The sequence below is a fragment of the Propithecus coquereli genome, unplaced genomic scaffold (assembly GCF_000956105.1).
Source record: "Propithecus coquereli isolate 6110/MARCELLA unplaced genomic scaffold, Pcoq_1.0 Scaffold399, whole genome shotgun sequence".
NCBI lineage: Eukaryota > Metazoa > Chordata > Mammalia > Primates > Indriidae > Propithecus > Propithecus coquereli.
In genome coordinates, this window is record NW_012149718.1 from 1692433 (window position 1) to 1714447 (window position 22015).

The 22015-nt window shown below is 51.8% G+C and overlaps 1 protein-coding gene across 1 annotated transcript; it reads left to right on the forward strand.

Moving 5' to 3' along the window:
• Positions 1-375: 375 nt before the first annotated feature.
• On the forward strand, positions 376-21060 carry PTTG1IP (pituitary tumor-transforming 1 interacting protein). The gene is made up of 6 exons (XM_012652701.1): positions 376-585; positions 9341-9393; positions 12711-12819; positions 15856-16027; positions 16988-17034; positions 20155-21060. Exons 1-6 carry the CDS (start codon positions 471-473, stop codon positions 20199-20201), a joined length of 543 nt encoding a protein of 180 aa, XP_012508155.1. The 5' UTR covers positions 376-470; the 3' UTR covers positions 20202-21060.
• Positions 21061-22015: the final 955 nt, after the last annotated feature.

Here is a 22015-nt window from a genome sequence, read left to right on the forward strand (position 1 = left end):
TACCCCCGACGGCCACTGCTCGGAGGCTGGCGGCGGCCTCAGGGAGGCGGTCCCGGTTCGGTGCACGGAGCTCCGGCCCCAGGGCGCGGGTGTCCCCCGGCCCCAGCGAGCCGACCGGCTCCTGCAGGGGCCCTTTTAAGAGTATCATTAGCAGCGCTTGGGGCTACCGTCCCGGATCGCCGCTCCGCTTCAGGGTCAAGGCCCCGAAACACACAGCCGGAACCCGCCCGCTAGACACGTAGCGCGCCTCGCCGCGCAGGCGCATAGAAACTCAGCCGCTGCTGCCGGTCCGCGCTCCTCCATTGCGCAGGCGCACGGGGTGGGGGGGCGAGCAGGAGCCCGCGGCTGCGCACTCACCTGTCCCCGCCCCGCGAGTTCACTTCCGGCGCCGCGGTTCTTCCGGGCAGAAACAGCCAGGGCTGGCGTCCGAGTCTCGGCCAGCGCCTGACTGACCGACCCGCCGACCGGCCATGGCGCCCGGCGGGGCCCGCGGGCCGACGCCGCACTGGGGGCTGCCCCTCGGCGGCGCCGCGCTGCTCCTGCTGCTCGTCCCGGCGGCCGCCGCGCAGGAGCCGCCCGCAGCGGGTGAGGGCGCCGGGTCCGGGCGGGGGCCGCGGGGCGATCGAGGGGTGTCGGGGGCCCGTGGGGTGGCGGCACCGGGCTCGGAGGGGCGGCCCGGGGCGCGGGTCGCAGCGGGGGCTGCTCCCGGGGGTCGCGCCGTCGCATGCGGGGCTGCTCCCGGCGGTGGAGCGGAGGGGCCCCCTGGCGGGCAGGAAGGCGCCGGCCCTTGGGCTTTGTCCGGCCGCGGCGGCCACTCCTCGCGCCTGACTGTGGGGCCCACGCCCCGGCGAGGGGACGCGTCCCTGCCTGGCGCCCTGCGGTCTCCGCGCCGGGAAGCTCGGCTTCAGACGCGCTCCACCGTGGCCAGGGCGGGCCGGGGTTGCGGCGGCAGCGGGTCTCGGGGCCCCAGGCCCCTGGAGGGTCGCGAGGGCGTGTACAGCCGTGTGTACCGCCGCCGGCGTTGACACCACTGCCCCCCCCAGGGGAGGAATAGGTACCGCGGCGAGTACGGGGAGTTGTTTCTTGCCTTAGGCACTAAGGAGAGGCTTTATCGGAAACGACGCTGTAGTGCCTGCTTTGAAGCAAACCGATTCCGTTTCTGCGCTGTCCACACCGGCAGGTGGGCATCCTTCATTCGCTTATCCCAGCTGTGCCAGGCACCGGGGCCCCGGTGGTGGCCGGCACACGGCGCTCCTGTCCTTTAGGCGCTGTTCCTCGGGAGACTGACCAAGAGACAAGGAGCTGGGGCGCTGGGTTGGGGGGAGTTCTAGCGGAGGAAAGCGCCGGATGCGAGGCCCACGGAGTTCCAGAAACACGGAGGGTGCTTCCCGGGGGTCTGGCCAGGGGCGGGGGCTGCCCCAGGATGGTGGGAAATCACCAGAGCTTTTAAGCCCAGAGTCACGGTTGGGCCTGCTTCTGAGTGTCACGCCGGCTTGTGTGTGAGGAGTGTCCAGGTGATCACGAGGTGTGGGTAATGGCCCCGCAGCCGCAATTTCACGATCTTTACAATTAGGGTCGACCTGGGCCCAGCTTGAGGGGCTGATGTTTTTCTCAACTCGTGTGGGCCCTGACCGTCAAGTTCTCTTTAACTCTAGCATAGCAAACGCCTTTTCTCTGTGACCTTATGGCATGTTCATTCCAGGGCAGGATTGTTTAAGTTTCTTCTTATCTGCTTCCAAGTGTGCTTAGTGTTTGTGACACTAACAACGCAGCTGTCTTGAAGTTTGTTAATGAAGGAGTCCAATAGTACGGGGAACTTTTGGCCTGAATTGAGTTCTGAGTACAGCTGTGCAGGGAATACCTTTCACCAGACAGAACGGGCGTCTGCCGGGAGAATTTGTGCCGTGGAAATCTTATCGGGGCTCAGGGGTGTGTTTGCATTATTAGAGTGGGTGCGTCAGGAAGGCAGCCCTGCGGTTTTCCTGTGGCTGCCCTGATTCTTTGGCTCTGGTCGTCTGAAGGGTGCAGGGGTGGGTGCGATGAGTGGAGTGGACTGCGACAGTCTGGGGATTAAACCAGAGGTGCCATTCAGTGTGTCAGCCGAACAGCACCTCTGCAGTTGGAGGCCACGCTTGTTTGCTTCCATGTGTAATCACCCAGTCCTGGGGACGGACAGAGACGGGGGTTTCTCTCCCTGGGGACACCTTGAAGTGGGAGCAGTGGTGTCATGCCATGTTGGTGTTTAGTGCCCTAGTGCGTGGGTGTCTGCATTCTCCTCGCCTTGGACAGAGGCGCTACTTAGAGCAGTGAGTTGTCCCCTCTTCTACAGAGTATTTGCTTAGTATGAGACTTTTACTGCTTGTCATACTTACAGGGATGTGAGCACGGTACTAATGTTGGGAACATTTTGTCTTCTTTGCAAGAATACTGTGTGAATTTAACGAATACATCACACCGATCCAGAACCAACACTTTTTAATGTCTTTTTGTGTACTTTGGTGGAGGGGAGACTTTAGGAACCCATGGTGCGTTGAAGATCTTTAGAAAAGCGAGATTCATGAAATTAAAAGAAGCCTCGATAGGGCGTTCGGACCCCACTTTGTGTTGGGGCTGAGGTTAAACTCAATCCAAGAGCAGCTGGGGGAAGATGATCCCTGAAAGGACCTCAGTCTGCTGCCCTCCACACAGGAGTCCTGAGGACCCCAGTGGTGACCACCTCTGGGCGTCGGGTCTTACCAACTGCTCCTTGCAGGGGGACTCTCGATTTGGAGGGGGAATCTGTAGTCCTGCCCCCTCACCCTGAGAAACATGGCTTTCTAAGTAAATTGTACAGAATGCTACAGCATACACGTGGTTCATATTTTTGATATATACCACCACTCTTCACCACTTTATATTCTGCTAAAATAGTGGGGTGACAAGGACTTTATTGTCTTAATGAACACCTTTTTTTCTTACCTGAAGTTGACAGTGTAGGAGTTCTTCGTGCTTCTGTCCGTGTGCACAGTGAGCACAGCGCGCCTTTTGGGGGCCTATTCCACCACTGAGGGGCACGGCAGACTGCAGCCTGCGGCCTATTGTGTGATGGGTACATAACAAGTAACAGACTTACTTGCAACCTTATTTTTTATTTTTTGAGACAGGGTCTCAGTCTGTTACCCAGGCTGGAGTGCAGTGGCGTGATCATAGCTCACTGCAGCCTCAGACTCCTGGGCTCAAGTGATCCTCCTGCCTCAGCCTCCCGACTAGCTGGGACTCCATGCCTGGCTAATTTTTCTGTGTTTATTGCAGATGGGGTCTCGCTCTTGCATGGGCTGGTCTGTAGCTTCTGATCTCAAGCAGTCCTCTGCCTCAGCCTCCCAAAGTGCAAGGATGATGGGCGTGAGCCACTGTGCCTGCTTTCTGCCTTAATTTTAAAAAGCATATCTCTTCACACAGGCTAATGTGCCCTTTCGTGCTTAATGAATTTATTGGCTCACTGGAAACTTGAGGAAAGTGCACCAAGGGTCATAGTGGGTTAGTGTAGCCTGACAGTAAACACTTTTTGTTTGTTTTCCTTTCCTTTCTGAAGTAAATGAGACTGGAAGTTCTTTAATTGACAGATAGTCATAGAACCTAAGTTGAAGCCTCACAGCCGTAGGACCTCAGAAGTCAGGGTGTTCGTGTTCAGTATTAGACTTCAGAGATTCAAGAGCAGTTTTCCTTATCTCTGGCTCTCTAGCCCATGGCTTTCTGTGTCCCTTGACGAGGTAAGTGATACCGTGACTGATGGCTTAAAGAAGCAAAACACTGCCTGTCTCTGAGCAGTACTACGTGGTTAATGTCTTTCCTTCCTACTATGCAAGACGATGTGTTTTTGAAAGAGAACAGAATGCCTTTTTCCCAGCCTTGAAGTTATTTTCCTGAGGACTGTTTGACATTGATATTTCCCCCCATTTTGAAACCTCACTCTGTTCTTGGCATGCTGGGTGTGCATTGGGCTGTTCCCTCTGCCTCTTCCTCCCGTGCCTGTCATTTGAGTCACACTGGCCCATAATCCAGACGCCTGGGGGTGGACAGAGTTTATGGTGTCTTGGAGCTCAATTATTTCAGTTATCAAAAAGCTTTAAAGATGAAAATCCCCATGAGTGAGTTCGCATACCACATCATCCCTGTCTCCCGTGTCCAGTGTTAGACTGAGGAGGAAGGACATCCTTTGCTGTAGATGACTTTCCAAAAGGACTGGATGCGGGGAGTTAGCTGCGCTCCCAGCAAAAAATCGGCTCCCTTAGGCAGGGGTCGTCGCAAAGGATAGGAAATAATAAAAAATAGAAAATAATAGAGAAATAAAAGAATACACAGAGACGAAAATACGGTTTTATAAAGTATAGATTTATAATAGTTGGGGTATCGGGAGCCCCACAGCATTCCCATGAGCTGTGAGGCCCAGAGTAAAGTTTCACAAGGGTATTTATTGGTACAGTGATCGGTTGCCAGGGGTAACATATTTGCATAGCAACAGGTAGTTCATTTTAGGTTAAAAGTCTCCCAAAAGGCTTCTAGAGATCCCTTAATTAACTCTATGTGAGCAAACGGTTACAAAATCTTCCTAAGACAAACTTCTAAGTTCTGAGATAAAGCTATCACTTAGCAGAGGGTTAAACAGAAATACGGTGGCTCTATATTTCTTTATCTAGTTTTTATAGATTAAGACAGTTAGTCAGGAGTGAAGCAGGAACTGTCCCTTAGGCTAATTGCTTTTAGCCGCAGGTGTCTGTCTCTCGGGCGGACATTCTTTGATCAGCTCTCATCCCGTGGCTCCATACAAACCGGCTTTGCCCTACAAAACAAGCGAAAGCCACGGGTTTGAGACTGCAGGGTCACCTTGGAAAGCAGCTGCCACTGACCTGTGAGATGCCCTCCTGAGGTGAAGCTGCTTTTGATATGTGAACTAACATGTTCACGTGTCCCTTCAGGGCCAAGGCCCGCAAAACTCCTGAGACCATTTCTGTCTCTATACAGCAATATTAATGTCTGGAGCGACAACTGGAGGAGGGTGTGCGAGGCACGCCCTGCACCTGCCTCCCCGGCCTCGGGTGGGAAGGTCTCAGCGCTGCACAGAAGGTGGGGGTGCTCTCAGCATTTGCTCCATCACTTCAGCACTCCCAGATCTGCTCATTTCTCAGTCAACGATAAAATTGTTTGTGTTTTATTTATTCAAAATTTTATGTAAATTGACAAATTATAATCGTATTACTTGTTGTTATTTTGACCAAACCATTTGAAAGTAGGTTACTGATGTGGCCCCTTACCGCTAAATTCCTCAGAGTGTGTCACCTGAGAATAAAAACATTCTGCATAACTGGAATATAGGAGTTATCAAAATCTGGACATTTGACATTGATATGATACTTGAATATGCATTTTTTAATGTACAGTATATATACTAATTTTACCAATTATCTCAACAATGTTGTTCTATTCCTCCCACCCCCTGAAATCTAGGATCACTGGTTGCATTTAATTATTACGTTTCTTTCATCTCCATTGGTCTAGAATGGTTTCTCGGTCTGTCTTTGTTTTAAGAAAGCCAGTTTGTGGGAGGACCTCAGCTGGTTGTTTGCGTTTCCTCTGATTTGATTCAGGTGCACTTTGGCAGGAGCGCTGCCTGGTGCTTGTGTCCTCAGTGCCCAGCCCCGCCCCATGCTTTGTCCCGTTATCATGTTGTTCAGAGGTCATTGTGACGACTTGGATGCCTTGGAAGGTGCCATTTTCTCTCCTAAGTAGTGCTAACCTGTGGGGAGGTGCTTTGAGACTCTTGATCTCTGTCACTCCACAAGCAACGCAGTGGTCTTGGCATCCTCAGGGAATTCTGGCCTGTGTCAGTGTTGACTGTGAGGGTTGTGAAACGGATACTTCTGAACTCATCATTTCTTCCACTTTATTTTTTATTTTATTTTGTTTTTTATTTTTTTTAAGAAACAGTATCTTGCTTTGTCCCCCAGGCTAGAGTGCAGAGGCACGATCACAGCTCACTGCAGTCTCAAATTCCTGGGCTCAAGCGAGCCTTCTGCCTCAGCCTCCTCAGTAGCTGGGGCTGCAAGCATACGCCACCACACCTGGCTAATTTTTAAAATTTTGTTTTGGTGGAGACAGGGTCTCACTGTGTTGCCCAGGCTGGTCTCAAACTCCTAGGCTCAAGTGATCCTTCTGCCGCCTCCTCCCAAACTGCTGAGATTATAGGTGTGAGCCACAGTGCCCAGCCATTTCTTCTATTTGCTAGTTGGCCTTCTCCTTATCTGTTTTATGTCAGTGTGAAATCATAGGCTATTTTATTCAAGAGGCTGGAGTCTATGACTATTGCTATTTATTTATGTATTTATTTATTTTTACCATGTTGCTCAGGCTGGTCTCAAACTCCTGCCCTCAAGCAATCCTGCCTCGGTCTCCCAAAGTGCTAGGATTATAGGCATGAGCCACCACACCCTGCCTGTCGTTAATTTATTTTGATGTTTAAATTGTCCCAGATTTGGCCACAGAGACCCCTTCCAGGCTGGGTTCTAGGTCGTCTTGCCGTTTAGTCATAAGTCTGTGTGGCTCTCTGGAGCAGCAAGCGGTCTGCAGCTTATCTTGTCCTTTCCTTGTCCCGGTTCTAGAATCAGCCAATTCTCCAAGGCGTCCTGGTTCCTTTTAGTGTGGACCAACCAAGACCTGGGCACTGAGTGTTCTCTGCCACCGGGTGCCGCCCTGTCAGTGGGCAGAGCCGGGAACTGGGTTTTTACATCCGTGGTTCGTTATGGTGCCTGGTCACACCCACCACAGGGTCTTTGCCCTCTGCTGGCACTTGCGACTCCTTTCTCCCACGGTGCGCGTCGTCACGGTGCGCTGGAACGCTGCCTCTGCTCTGTGCTTTGAGGAACTGAGCCCTTGCAGTGCTCGTCAGTTTTCTTACCTTCCCGGGGTGGATAAAATCTGTCGTTTTGAGTATTTAAAGTGGTTCAAAACAAACTTGAACACAAACTGAATAGCACACTCCTGGACTTGGAGAAGAGTGCTACTTAGTAATAATTGCTGTAGAACAATATGTGACAAAATGTGCTTTCTTTTCAAATAAAATGGGGTTTCATTTAGAAAAATGGAGTGTAGAAGAGCTAGATTATTAAACAGGGACCACAGCTATTTCAAAGTACCAGTTTACTCTGTGGATTGTCCCTGTTAGTGAGCACGATGAGTGACATTGTAACTTACAGCTACAGCTCTTTCCCTGCATTGTGAAAATCTTCACACGCACAGCAAAGGCGAACGCACTTTGTAGCGCACAAACACACACCCGCCACTGAGGCACCTCCAGGTGCCCCCAGTCTTCTGTGCGTGTGCGAGTTGGTCACGGCGTCCGTGCACGCGCCCACACGTCCTGCCTGTCAGTGACCAACCAGAGTTGAGTGGCTGTCCTGTCTTTTAAGATAAATTTTCACACGATGACATGCAGGAAACTGGAGTGTGCTGTTCAGAGAGTTACGAGTGTGTAACTCAGGCCCCGCCCCTCATCGTTGTTGCCCCTCACAGACGAGTCCCCCTGTTCTGCAGCCGCATCGCACGGAACTGTGCAGTCTGCTCCGACATTCCACACGATGGTTCTGGGGTTCATCTGTGTGGTACATAGACCAGTCCATTTCTTCTTATGGCTGAAGCGTGTTAGTGATCACGTGGCCACGGGGCCCTCCTCCTCTAAAGGGAAGACACACACAACAGCCTTTTGTGTTCGAAATCTCACCTTTCCCAGAAAATCCCTTGCAGATGGGATCTGTGTGTTTGCTGTTCTTGGCTCCCTGCTCGAATCGTATGAATGTTCCAGTCTGTCTGTCCATCCTCCTACAGAGGGTCATGGGGCTGTTTTCAGCTTGGTGCTGTTAACAGATACAGTTGCCCTGAACATTCCTCCGCAGGTCTTCCTGTGGACGTAACTCTAGTGTCTCTTGGATGGAATACCTAAGAGGGGATTGCTGAGTTATGGGGTGGGTGCACGTTTGTTTTATGAACAGCCACCAGACCTTTTTGCAAATGGTTGAACCATTTTCACTCCCACCAGCACTGTGTGAGGGTTCCTGTTGCTGTACATCCTTGTCAGCATTTGGTATCGTCATTCTCTTTAATTTTAGCCATCCCGGTGGGTGTGCGGTTGTAGCTCTTGGGAGGTTTTGTTTTTTTTTTTTTTTGAGACAGAGTCTCGCTCTGTTGCCCAGGCTAGAGTGCTGTGGCATGAGCCTAGCTCACAGCAACCTTAAACTCCTGGGCTCAAGCGATCCTTCTGCCTCTGCCTCCCAAGTAGCTGGGACTATAGGCATGCGCCACCATGCCCAGCTAATTTTTTTCTATAAATTTTTAGTTGTCCAGCTAATTTCTTTCTATTTTTTTAGTAGAGACGGGATCTCGCTCTTGCTCAGGCTGGTCTCGAACTCCTGAGCTCAAACGATGCACCCGCCTCGGCCTCGCAGAGTGCTAGGATTACAGGCGTGAGCCACTACGCCCGGCCTGCTCTTGGAAGTTTTAATTTGCATTTCTCTGGTGACTCCTTGAGCATAGAGCTTCTTTTCAAAGCATGTGCTCGGGGGGGTGGTGGGGAGCAAGCAGTCGGCAGCTGCTGAGTAGCATGTTGGAGGTCCTTTATTCACGCAGTGGTAGCTCTTCGCTGCTGACCAGCTTGAGTCCAGAGCTGTTAGCTGCTTGGAGTTTGACCCCTTCTCATAGCAGTGGTGCTGTGCGTAGCTGGCAGAGTCCCAGGTGTTCTGCATGATTGGAATAGGCTACCCGGGCGGTGCTGCTCCCTCGGTGCTGGGGAGCACAGCCGTGTCTAGCAGAGGCTGGCCAGGGCGCCGAGACCTGCCTTGTCACGTGAGATCTGTAGGTAAGTCTGGAAACACGGGTGTGCTTCTTGGCAGTGTTGCTGGTGTTGCTGTGGCCTTGTGGGGAGGCTCCTGCTTTCCCAAAAGGTGTCTGCCGAGGAGCAGAAGGTCTCGGTGGGTTAGTGCTTGGTGGTTAGGAAGCCACACGGCTCAGCCCCTCTCCAGGAGAGACACGTGAAACACAGCCTTTTGTGTTTGGAATCTCCTTTCCCAGAAGATCCCTTGCAGACAGGAGCCGCATGTTTGCTGTTCTCCTGCAGCAGGGTTGCAGAATGTTTGTTCCAGATGTCTTGAAGAAGGCTTGTTAGCAGGAGCTTTTTGAGGGGTGTTCGTCTCGGTAGTTCCAAATCAGAGATTCTCAGTGCCGGCGCCCTCCCCAGGCCCTCCCTGCCCTTGCGAGCTAGTGTTGACGGTGCCTGATTTCTCAGTGATTGCTTGTCTCTGTCTCTCCCCTGCAGCCTGTTCTCAGAACACAAACGGAACCTGTGGGGACTGCCTGAAGAACGTCTCCGTAAGTAGCTGCAGATCGGGGTGCGATCCCAAAGCAGACGGACTTTCCTAGACCCACACAGCCACTTGTGTGTTGAAAGGGTTCTGCCTTTTGGGATTTGTGGAGGTATTTTTTGTGATAGTTATTAAATACTATTTTAGCCTTTCTCAGGCATATTAAACCTTCTCATGAAAACTGCAGAGACCACCCGAGCACCACGTCAGTCCTGTAGCGGGTGGTGGGTGCAGAAGTGTGTGGAGGGGGCCGGGCCTGCAGGTGTGTGAGCTGGTTGGGAGGTGTCAGTGGGCTGGGCATTAGGTGGCCGGGTCGGAGACCCGCACTGGGCTGAGTCTGTGCTCGTACTTGCTTAGCATCTAATCTATGACTGTTAACCTGTGACTGGGCCTTTCCTCGGGGTCATTAGACCTTAGAGTCCTGTTGGGGGCCGGGCTGTGACCTCATCTGTGAGATGGGCCCCCAAGACATGGCAGCAGGTGCTCTGGGAGCAGAGTCGGGGCTTGAGTCCACACTTGCTGAGTGCGTGGAGACCTCCTCACCCACTCCCTGCTCAGCGCTGTGGGGTCAGCTTTCCCGACAGGCCCCTTTTCAAGAGAAACTGGGTTGTTCGTGCACCTCGGATCTGCCTCGCTTGTTGAGGGCCGCGACAGACGCCTCTCTCTCAGCTCTATACACGGGGACAGAGTGGGGCCCTCTGGTCCAGCATCTCAAGTTACAACATAAGACTCAGCCCACTGTGGTTGGATTTTGTGCCTAGTTCTTCTAAACCCCTGTGTAACCTTGAGCGGGAGAGTAGCCATCCCGGAGCAAGGTTCTCTAGTCCTCCACGTTACCGGGTGGGGCCGGAGCCTCCCAGGTTACTTCCAGGCGGTCGTCCTGGGCTCTAGTGGAAACGTGCAGCCGTCTCTCCAGGAGAGGTGGAAACAGCGGTGCGGAAATAGCACAGCCGCGTGGATCCTGCCGAAGGTGTGTGAGCGCGCTGCTTCGTCAGGGCTCTTTGGCTGTCTCAGCGCGGCGGCCTGCGCCTGTGGCCGGCCCAGCGGACTCCTCTTGAGCACTGCCTTGCGGCGGAGCTCTTGACTTAGTAGCGCCTACACGCAGCGTCTCTGACCTTGTTTAATCACAGCGCTGTGTCCCCAGCATGGGAGAACCTGAGGGGAGGCCAGCAGTGGGTGGCAGTGGTTGGGACAGAAGTCAGCGTTCTGTGGGGTCTTTGTGCCTTAGGGTCCCAGGGAGGCCGCCACCCCTGCCCCTTGCAGTCAGGTCGTACAGGGTGCCGAGAACCGCAGGGCCTGTGTTTCTCTTTCCCTGACAGCGAGGTCTGGCAACAGGTCAGAAAGATGTGTTAGGTGATTTCCACTCTAAGGCATTAGCTGTGTTTTTAAAAAACAGTTCTCACCCTGTGTGGCAGAAGTGTGGGTTTGAGGCATATCTTGTCAGTTTGTGGGACTTAAGGGGATACTGGATTTGCTGATTAAAAACTGAAACATGTGGTGACCGTAGTTTTCAGATCCTGTCCTCGATAATGCTGGACATGCTCCAGTGGGTCTGGTCCTCATGGGTGATATTTTCTTGACGGTGCTTCTCTTTGGTCTCTGGATTTTTCTACTGGGAGTCATTTCAGCCATAAAAATAGCTTACTATCGTACGTCGCTTTGCGGCCTGAGAGCATTTTTGCTGCATCGTCCTGTGGAAGCCTCACCACCCTAGGTTGGGTGTGGTGATGACAGTAGTCTCAGTTGAGGTGGCCAGGGGCCTTGCTCAGGTCACAGTGGGTCTGGTCCGCAGTAGCCCCAGGCCTGGACTTCATCTGAAGGCCTGACCCCTGCTCTGAACCCAGGCAGAGCAAGTCAGAGGGGCGCTGCAGAGGGACGCTTAGCAAACGTGCCGCGAGCTCCAGACTCATGGGCACGTCCTTGAGCATGCACAGGAGGTTTCCGGAAGGATGTCTGAGTGCCTAGGAGGCCTCAGGGGATGGAAGAAGAGAGCCTGCGGCAGACAGTCCCCTTGGTGCTGCTTGAGTTGTTTGTCGCCTGCATGGTACTTCGTTCATTAAAAACAACCAGACCAAACAACCACCACCACCAGAGACAGTGCTGTGTCCTCCCAGTGAGCTCTTAGGGCTTATGGTAAAACTGTCCTAGCAAAATGGATCTTTTGAGCCCAGGAGCTTGAGGCCAGCCTGGGCAATTTAGCAAGACCCCATCTTCATTAAAAATAAATAAATAAATAAAATTTAAAATATTATGTTCTAAGCTGTTTAAATAATGCATTAAAGTGATCACTGTATAAATAGCCCTGGGAAAGAAAGCCCAGGTTACATTTTAATAAAAATTTGTAGTAAACTTTCGCCTTAACCTGGGACAAAAAAAATTTAAGATTTTCTATCCTATTTAAAAAGACAGTAACACTGTCAATAAGATTTAAAAAACAGGCAAAGTCTCGACATTGGCTGGCATGTTGGTTGCACTGAAAGTGCAGTTCTTTTGCCCCTCCTATGTGGTGTCTGCCGAGGATGCCCACCCAGGTCGCCTGGGCTGCGTTTCTTGTCACCCACAGTGCCCGGCTCACAAAGTGCTCTTGACCCTCATCGTGCCCTGCCGTAGCCTGCGGCTGGCCCAGCTCCGGGCTCTGATGCCCCCGCTGGTTGATGGTGCTGTCTCTGCGCTGCTCCAGCCTCGCCCCTAACCTTTGAAGGGCTCAGACAAGAGCATCTGTGAGGTTCTCTCCTGTTCTCGAGTTCTGGGCAGATGCCTGTGAGCCTTAATTGCGTTGTCTTTCAAATGGCGGCAACTTAGTGCAGTTGTGAAGATCAGAGGCGGAACGCAGGGTACCTTTCTACCGATAGTGACCGCCATGGTCGCCAAAGCCCATTCAGCAGACGCTGAACCAGCCTACTGCGGGCCAGCCTGTGCTGTGTTCTTGGGTCGCTCCAGTGAGACGCACAGGTGCGCGGCATGTTGGGGCGCCGCGGTGGAAAGTGGCACTGAGGGAAGGGACAGGGAGACGGGCGCAGCGTGAAGTGGTCGGCTGGGGCAGGCCTGGTCGAGTAGGTGGGAGAACCGTGCAGGCATCGGGAGGGGAGCAGCGCTCCCGGCAGAACACACAGGCTGTGCAGAGGCCGGAGCAGCACGGAGGCCGCGGCTGGGTGAGCTGTGGAAGAGGACAAGTAACACGGACAAGGCCTTCACAGCCACCCGTGAGAGATGACCATGCCGGGTGGCAGTGGCAGCCGTGAAAGGTGGTCGGGCCCTGGACAGTCTGGTTCTCTGGTGTTCATGTTGCGTTTCTAACATTCATTCAGTGCCGATCTCTTGCAGTGTCTGTGGTGCAACACTAACAAGGCGTGTTTGGACTACCCAGTCACAAACATCTTGCCACCCAGTTCGCTTTGTCAACTGAGTTCTGCACGCTGGGGTGTTTGCTGGGGTAAGTTGTTTTCATTTGCTTCTTGCAAAATCAATGCCATTTTGATCATTTTAGTGTTTGCTCAGTTAACGTAACTTGCTGGAAAACATGCTGCCAGTAGCTCTGTGACTGCCACTGAGACGGCTGGAAGCCAGTGACAGTCTGGTGTCTCGGAAGGCCACCTGGGGCTCCCTGGCGAGTCCAGAGGACCACTTCCAGGTCGTCGCCCTTGGCACTGAACTCTCCACGTGGGAGGTGGATGGCAAAGGGGGAATGTGAAGGCCGCTTTTTTAAACATCCCGCACATTGTATATCGTGGTGCTCACATGCAACCCTTGAAACCCTCTTGTGGGTTCCCATAGGATCTCCGGGTTCCCCAGCTGAAGAATCCCTGCTTGGCATGGACACAGCCCTCTTCTCTCTACTGGGTCTCTGTCTGCATAGAGTTAATTTTATAGGTGTTCTTCTATTGGGGAAATTAGCCCTTTGGGATTCAAATTGTTTTGTTTTCTTTCTTTTTTGAGAAAAGGTCTTGCTCTGTTGTCCTGGCTAGAGTGCTGTGGCATCTTAGCTCACAGCAACCTCAAAACCCTGGGCTCTAGCGATCCTCCTGCCTCAGCCTCCCAAGTAGCCGGGACTACAGGTGCCACCACGCCAGCTAATTTTTCTATTTTTTGTAGAGACGGGGTCTTGCTCTTGCTGAGGCTGGTCTTGAACTCCTGGCCTCAAATGATGCTCCTGCCTCAGCCTCTAAAGTGCTAGGATTACAGGTGTGAGCCACTGTGCCTGGCCTCAAATTGTTTTTTAGTTTGCCTTTTAAATTTGTTTTTTAGTTTGCCTTTTAAATCTGATACCTATTATCGAATTCATCTTTAAGTAATTGAATTTATTAATCTTTTTCTTTATGGCTTTGGGTTTTGGGGTAATACATAGGCCATCTTCTTTTTTTTTTTTTTGAGACAGAGTCTTACTCTTTTGCCCGGGCTAGAGTGCCGTGGCGTCAGCCTAGCTCACAGCAACCTCAAACTCCTGGGCTCAAGCAATCCTTCTGCCTCAGCCTCCCGAGTAGCTGGGAGTACAGGCATGAGCCACCATGCCCGGCTAATTTTTTCTATATATTTTTAGTTGTCTGATTAATTTCTTTCTATTTTTAGTAGAGATGGGGTCTCGTTCTCACTCAGGCTGGTTTCGAACTCCTGAGCTCAAACAATCCGCCCGCCTCGGCCTCCCAGAGAGCTAGAATTACAGGCGTGAGCCACCGCGCCCGGCCTGGCCATCTTCTTAAGCTCCACAGAGGAGCCAATATTTTCTTAGAGCACTTTGAAGATTCTTTTTGTGTGTTTGCCTCTTGGAGCCCTCTGCAGCTTACTCTTTATTTATCTTTTTTCTAATTGATTTCCATCTCAAAATCCATCAGCCTCCATCTGGAAGAACTTATTTCTGGTGTCAAGACTCCAGGGAATTCAGAAGTTGTGTCGGGCTGTCCGGTGACTGTGATTGTGGAATGTCTGTGCAGGAGGGTGTGTGTGGTTCGTGTGTGTGCACACGTGTGCGCACACCCATCACATCTGCCCAGCTGGCCGTCCTCTGCCAGCCCCGCACCAGAAAGGCCTCCCAGGGCCTCCCGGGTCTGCTTCCATCTTGACTGCTGTCTTCTGTGGGACCTTTCCACAGAGGCCGCTCCTGGACCAGGGAGCCCTTGGCATTTTCAGCGCCTGTTAGTAAGGTGTTTTAGATTGACACGAACCTGCTAATGAAGCACACTCCTCTTCAGTCTCCCTCTCTGCATAGACTGTGATACGTGCACGCAGACGTGTGCACATACGTATATTCAGTGAATTTTTGCAACATATACGGGTTGTCACCACTCAGAGCAAATAAGGGTTTTGGGGTAATACACTCTGAGCAGGTCCCATTCCTGTCAGGACCCCCGTGGGTCACCACAGATTGCATTGCCTGTTCTTGACCTTTGTGGAAAGGGAACGATACAGTCCTGTATCTGGACTTCTGTTCAGCACGTCTTGAGATTCACGCAAGTCGTGTGTCGTTGTCTCGCTGTCGTGCAGCATTCCAGAGTGGACTGTCCATCTGCTGCCAGACAGGAGTGGTTCCCACGCTGCTGTGGACGACGCCCGGCTGCCGTTGGCACAGGCGCTCGCCTCCGCTGGGCTGGCCTTCGGAGTGGCGTTGCGGCTCAGTGCACGTTCGTGCTCAGCCTTAGTAGGTCTGCCAAACGTTTGCTCTGCGCAGTGTGGGACTCTCGTTGCTCCACATCCCTGCCAGCATGTGGGGTAATCAGTCATCTTAATTTTAGTCCCTATAGCGGGTGTGTAGTGGCATCTTATTGTGGCTTTAATTTGCATTTCTCTGACTAATGATGCTGAGCACCTCTTCAAATAGTAGGCATTTTTGCTCAGTCTCTTGTGAAATGAAATTCCCAGCCTAGGTGACAGGGATGGCCAAATCCATGCCATCCCACCTGGCTAATTTTCTATTTTTAGTAGAGATGCGGTCTCACTCTTGCTTAGGCCGGTCTCAAACTGCTGACTTCAAGTGATCCTCTGGCCTCAGCCTCTCAAAATGCCAGAATTACAGGCGTGAGCCACCGCGCCTGGCCTATTGTAATATTCTTGACTTTGATTGAAATAATGAAAATGGTATCGGGCTTAACCTCCATTTCTATGAGTTCCACTAAATTAAGAGTTTAGAACATCTTAGGAGGATCTCAATGTGCTGCTTAGAATTATTTTTCTTTTTTCTGGTTTCTGTTAACTTTTCTCAGGCTTGAAACATCTTTTCGGTATCGAGTGAGAAAAACTGCCTTGTCACTTCAGTTCATTGCAGTTAGTCCGTACATTGTGTGTCACATGTATATGGCTGAAAGGAGACTCTGGGAGGGCCCTCCTGCCCACAGGTGGGACCCTGTCGTGGGTGCAGGCCACGGCAGAACCCCGGCGCCCCTGTGTTCGGAGACGGCTCCCCGCAGACAAGGGAACGGGGCTTTAGCGGCAGCTTCCGTCCTTGGAGCGGCTCTAACTCGGCGTGCTTGGATTCCAGTGAACTTCGAGGCGTTGATTATCGCCATGTCGGTGGTGGGGGTGGCCATCCTCCTGGGCATTGCTGTCTGCTGCTGCTGCTGCTGCCGGAGGAAGAGGCGTCGGGAGCTGGACAAGAGTGACGAGAAGGAGATGAGAGAGCGGGAAGAGAGGCGGATGCGGCAGGAGGAAAGGTGAGCTCACAGCCCTTCTGCTTGGAAGAAGCTCGTTTCCACGGAATTCAGATCTGGAAGGCCATGAAAACAAGTTTCATGAGTTTTCTTATTTTTTAAAAAATTAATAACGTGTTCCGTAGCCATGGAAATTTCCAGATCGTAGTAAAGGGAGTGAGAAGCTGCGTGTGGTCGGAATTTGGCAAGTGGCCACTGACCTTGTTCACGGCTGCCTTGTCTGCCGCTCCCGTTGGTGAAGGAAGGGTCGCAGCTGGTGGTGACTGGCGGGCAAACGTCTGTGTTTGCAGTTTAACGGCTGTTTGTTGCTACGGCTAAGGTGGCGGGGCCTCCGAAGGGTGTTGGTCCAGTCCCGTGCGTCTATGATGAGGCTCAGAGGGGCAGCGTTGGGACCAGCCTGTGGCCGAGTCGGCTCTGGCGCCACAGTTCTCTGACACAGCACTCCTTTGAGTGTGTGCTGGGGCCGTGTGGCAGCCCTGGGAGGCAGGTGAGGCGGGTTGCGTCATCCACACCTGGCACACGGAGGGACTGACGGGCAGCCTTCCTGGTTAGGTCTTCCATGTCGTCACCTTGAGGTCATGTGCCACTAAATAAAAGCTAACGGTTGCATTTTCCTAGCCACCTTCAGAGTCTGGCTTACGATTTTTACTATCAGTGCATTTTCCTTATATGAAGAAAAACTTTTTAAAAATCATAGTATTGAGATTTGAATTGCTTTTACTGAAAAGAATAGAACGATATATTGGAGCGGCTCCGAAGACTGGGTTTGTTGTCATGCTGCCTGTCCTGGCAGGTGTGTGGCCTGATGGCTGAGCTTGTCCCCACCCTGTCTCATCCTGGGAACTGGAGGGAGGCCACCAGGAGAAACCCACAGCCTCTGCTGAAGGAGACTAATGGGTGTGTGTTTTGAAGTAACGGTGTACTTAGCAGTTTGGTGCTAACAATGTTTTCTTTCTTTTTTAGGAGAGCAGAGATGAAGTCAAGACATGATGAAATCAGAAAAAAATATGGTGAGAATCAATTTTGTTTCCTTTTCAGCTGGTTAGGAATTGATGCCCAACTGCCCTGGTCCTCGTCACTGCCAGGTGAGATGCAGCTGTGGACGTGGGCGCGGTCTCTCCTCTGTGAGTCCTTCCGTCTCGTTCCGGGTGGCGCTGTAGCTAACCCGTGCCGCAGACGTCTCAAAGCATTTGTGTCTCAGCCAGACTTCCTCATGAAGTGTGCTTTCTTGGATACTTGTTTGCTCATGAAGTATTAAAACTTCCAGAATGGACTGTCTATAGCTGCTTTGTCATCTCATTCGAGCCTTAGCGCGGGTGTGCCCGTGTGACTGTGCCGGGTTCCTGTCCTCGCCTCGAGCGCAGCCCTTCGTCCTCGGGGCGTGCCACTCTCATTCCCGTCTTCTGAGTGTCCCAGACGGCACTCCTGTTTCAGAGAATTCACCAGAACTGAGGCTGTGCTTCCTCTCACCACGTCTCCTGGGTGTTTTGTTCGTGTTTGGTTTTGTTTGAAGAGATTTTGGGGGGAGACTGTGAAGTAGGCAGAATGAAGATGGGTGTCAAGTATAAACGTTTTGTCTAATTGCAGTGAATTGGAAATGCACGTCCAGTTGCCCGTACTCGCCTAGATCCCATGGTGTTGAAAGTTCATAGGAGGATGAATGTTGCCTGGCCAGGTTTTGTGATTGTGTGGTGGTGTTGGACGTGGCAGAAACTGACCCCTCACCTGTCTGGATGTGAGTGTCAGTGCTGTCAGTGCGTGGCAGCCACAGGGCCTCGGGAGGTCCCTAGGCCTGAGCCCACTGTGCTTTCCCCGAAGCACCATGTTAAAGGCTGAATCTAATCAGGAAAAGTTCAGAATCTGTTTCTGACTAATGCATGTTTTTTTTTGGAGTCCCCTGTTTGAATAAGGAAATACATATTTTACTAAAATAGTAGTATTTTAGGCTCCTGCCCACTGGGGACATTATGTCACTGTACTTCGTTTCCGTCGTCTGGGGGAGATGTTACAGCAAAGCCCAGGAGCAGCAGCGGCAGCGCCTCCCTCCGACGGGGCTGCAGAGGCCTGTTGCTGTTGGTGCTCTGGGCTGCGCGGGGGCTAGCTCTGTCCCTCGCCGGGATGTCCCTCTCCCCAATCTGCTCAGGCCTCCTTGGAAAGCCTGGTTCATGTGCTGTGACCGGAGGCCAGGCCTCAGGCCGTGGTCGCCTCTGCTGGCCTCCGAGCCAGCTCGGGCTGTGAGGCTGTCCCTGCTGCTCCCGGTCTCGCGACTCCTCTGTCTTTGGGGTGCGGGGCAGCCAGCAGCTGCGCAGCCTCTTCCTCACGTTCTTGCCCCTCGGTCTCCTCCGAGGGCTGCGTGTGCCTGGGCGGTGCTCAAGCCAAGCTGCTGCCCTGGAGCACCCCCTGCTCCCCACTCTCCATCGTCCTTGGCCGTCCTTCCCAGTGCTGGCCCCAGGTGTTGTCCCTGCTTCGCCGCCTCCATGTCCCGTGTTCCCGAGTGTGTGGGGACGCGGTGTGGGCTGCACTGGGCTCTCCGCACTCCCGAGTGCACGCTTGTGCCTGTGGGAGGGCGGCCCATTGACGTCTGCGCCAGCCCTGGACAGTCGAAAGGAGCTTTTTGGCATCTGATTAATGTTAAAGTAAACAAAAGACAGAGGCACAACCAGTACTCAAAATTGCCCTGAGGCCGGGCGCGGTGGCTCATACCTGTAATCCTAGCACTCTGGGAGGCCGAGGCGGGCGGATTGTTTGAGCTCAGGAGTTCCAGACCAGCCTGAGCAAGAGCGAGACCCCGTCTCTACCAAAAATAGAAAGAAATTAATTGGACAGCTAAAAACATATAGAAAAAATTAGCCAGGCATGGTGGCGCATGCCTCTAGTCCCAGCTACTCGGGAGGCTGAGGCAGGAGGATCGCTTGAGCCCAGGAGTTTGAGGTTGCTGTGAGCTAGGCTGACGCCATGGCACTCTAGCCCGGGCAACAAAGTAAGACTCTGTCTCAAAAAAAAAAAAAAAAAAAATCTCCCCGAGGGTTGGGGGCTGTCAGTGGAGCTGGCGTCTCTATATCACTAATGTGTTCCTGCTGTTTTGGTGCTTAACTTGGCCCTTTAATTGCACTGATGAAGTTACCTTTTTGTGCCGGTTTATGACAAATCACGTGGAATGGGCTACGCTCTGCAGAGCCTCAGGGAGGGGGAGGGATTCCCGGGAGAAGGGGAGAGGGCTGCCAGTGCGCCGGCTCGGCTGACACGTCAGCGCCAGCGTGCACACGGAGCCCTTGCTCTGGTTCGGGTCTTCCCGCTGGGCTAGAAATAGACCTAGGAGCTGTGTTTTCAGTAAGACCTGAACAAGGCTGCTTCATTCGGCACTCGGTTTCTGGTAGCTGGTCACTGACACTGACTAGGGCTCTTGCCCCAGAGCCCGGCGCCCGTGGTCCCTCTTTGACAAGTGAGCCTGGTGTGTCCTCAGCGCCGCCTGTGGCTTCTCTCCTCTGTTCCGCATTTCTTCCCTGCCCCCTTCCCCACCGCCCCCGCCCAAAATTGCAGTGAATAGATTTGTTGCATTGTTCCGGACAATTTTGGCAAACAATGCAGATTTTTAAAGAGGAAGAGAGTGTGTGTGCGTGGGCACACACGTGTGTTTCTGCAGGGTGAAGAGAAAACTGGCCCGTGGGTAGGTGCCACAGATGGATTTCAATGGTAAAATACACATTGTATTCCAGTTATAGTCCAGCACTGGAGAGTTAAATCGACGGTCTGAGTTCTTTCTGTAGCCTTAATTCTAAAGAGTTAACCAGCAATTACAAGGACATTTGGAGTAAAGTAGTTTTGTTTTGTGGAAAGAAACATGTGCCTTAAATTTCTTTATTTCTCTTTGTGAGCATCAGCAAGTAAGTCTTTATTCCTTAGGGTCTGTTAGAATTCTTGTTTGCAATCAATGTTATTTCAGTTTTAAAGTCAACTGTGGTTTGACTTCAGAAAAAGTTAAGAATAATATTTGAGCCGCCTTAGAACACCTGTTCTCTCACAACCCTAACAAATCTTCATATCAAACTGAGTTAACTTAGAAGCCGTTTTTGAATTTTGTTCCTGGTTTGAATGAATGAATTTATAATTCAAGTTCATTTTGTTTCCAGGTTTGTTTAAAGAAGAAAACCCGTATGCGAGATTCGAAAACAACTGAAACGCTGCAGCTCGTCAGGCAATCCAGAGCTTCCGGTGCGCGCACGCCCCTCAGCACAGCCCAGCAGGGGGACGGCTGCCCTCGTCTTGTTCCCGACCTTGGCAGAGCGCCCCTGCCAGTCCCCCAGGACGGGCACTTGGGGAGCTGCCCCGAAAGGGCAGTTTCTTCTCTGTCCCTGCAAACTCGCGACCTTCTGTTATATTCCTTGTTATCTCTATTTCTGTAGTCACTTGGGACAGTAAACCTTTGGCGGTTTTTTCTTTTTGTTTTTTTGAGGAGGAAATGTGCCTATTCAACTACTCTTCTCGATTTATAAGCTCGTTGCAAACTAAGCAGCCTAGCAGCACTAACTCGCTGTTGCTGTTAACTTTTCTGTGCAGCTGCAGAATTCTTGAGTTCCTCTCTGCCCACCGACAAGCTTCACACAGCAACAAATGAAAGTCGGTTTTACTTTTGTTGTGGGGAGAACTGACCAGGCCCTCCTCATTTCCCCGTAAAGCCACGGACAACATCTCTGGTGCCGTTTGCGCGTGGCCTGCCATGCCCGTCTTGTTGAATCCTCACCTGGGTTGACTCGGGTGGCTTTTGCCGAAGACAGCGTTCCAGTACACGGTCTAATGGGATCCACTTCCTGACCTCAGCTGTATTGAGTGGCGTTGAGAAATAGGTGAAATCACTGCCATTTTAAAAAACATAATTCTTGGATTCTTTCTTCCACCTAAAAGAGTTCACCAAAAAACTTTCATATGAAAGTTCAGATCCCTTATTGGACAATTTTTAAAATTTGTATCTTTAATAGAACATGAGAATCTTTTTCCCAGTAGCAACTTGGATTATAAATGCAGTTTTCAACCCTGCCTCTGCGGCACTGGTCAACTGCTTGTGTGCCGACAGCAGGAGGAGGGCGCCGCTGCGCTCTCTCCCACCCGCTACGTCGGAGTCTGCACAAGTTGCAGGTCTCTGCTTGGCAGGCTGTGTGGGATCACGGGGCAGGCAGGTCTGCCCCGAGGAGAGGGAGGGTTCATGCGCAGGCCCTGGAAGCAGGAGCGTCAGGGCCAGCTGAGGGGCCTCCACACAGCACCCAGCAGACACTGGCGGGGGTCCTGCCTCGGGAGGCCACTGGCTTCCAGCCGCTCTGGCCTGGATGTGTTCTGAGCCTTCCCTTCAGAGTCGGCTGCCCTGGGAGTTCTTCGAGGGCACTCCAGGTACCCATGATGCTGTGCGTGTCATGCGTTTCCTTAAAATCAGGATATGTGACTTTAGCAAATGGACCAAGCACTTCATGGCAGGGAAAGCAACATACAGTGAAACAACCACGTGAAAAGCTTTGCTTAAAAAAGTACTGAGAATAGTCCCAGTTGCCAGATTGCTTTGAAGTCAGAAAAGTTTTGCTTTGGGAAAATAGGTCAACAGCACCTAAAATAAGCGATGTGTTCCATTTTCACACTATAAAGCTCACAGATCACTGTGATCCAAAATACTTTAAGAAATCATCAAACAGCTCAATAAGCCTTTTTAGCTGTGTGTGTGCCATGAACTAGCGCTTGCTTCCACCTTGAAACTTTCACAAACTGAGGACATAACCTTTAACAAATTCTTTACTCTTATTTTTCTGACTTCTTGGGCATTTGTAGTAATTTAAAGTATTACAAAGATTTCTAAGTGTTTTATAGCAGCCATCAAAATTTGACGTTTATTCATAAAAGAAACTTTCTAATAGACTTAGTGAACTTTGTGTTAATACAGTAGCATGTATATAAAATCACACTTTCTCCTGAATGTAGGTTGCTGAGCTGCAAGTAGAGCTACCAGTT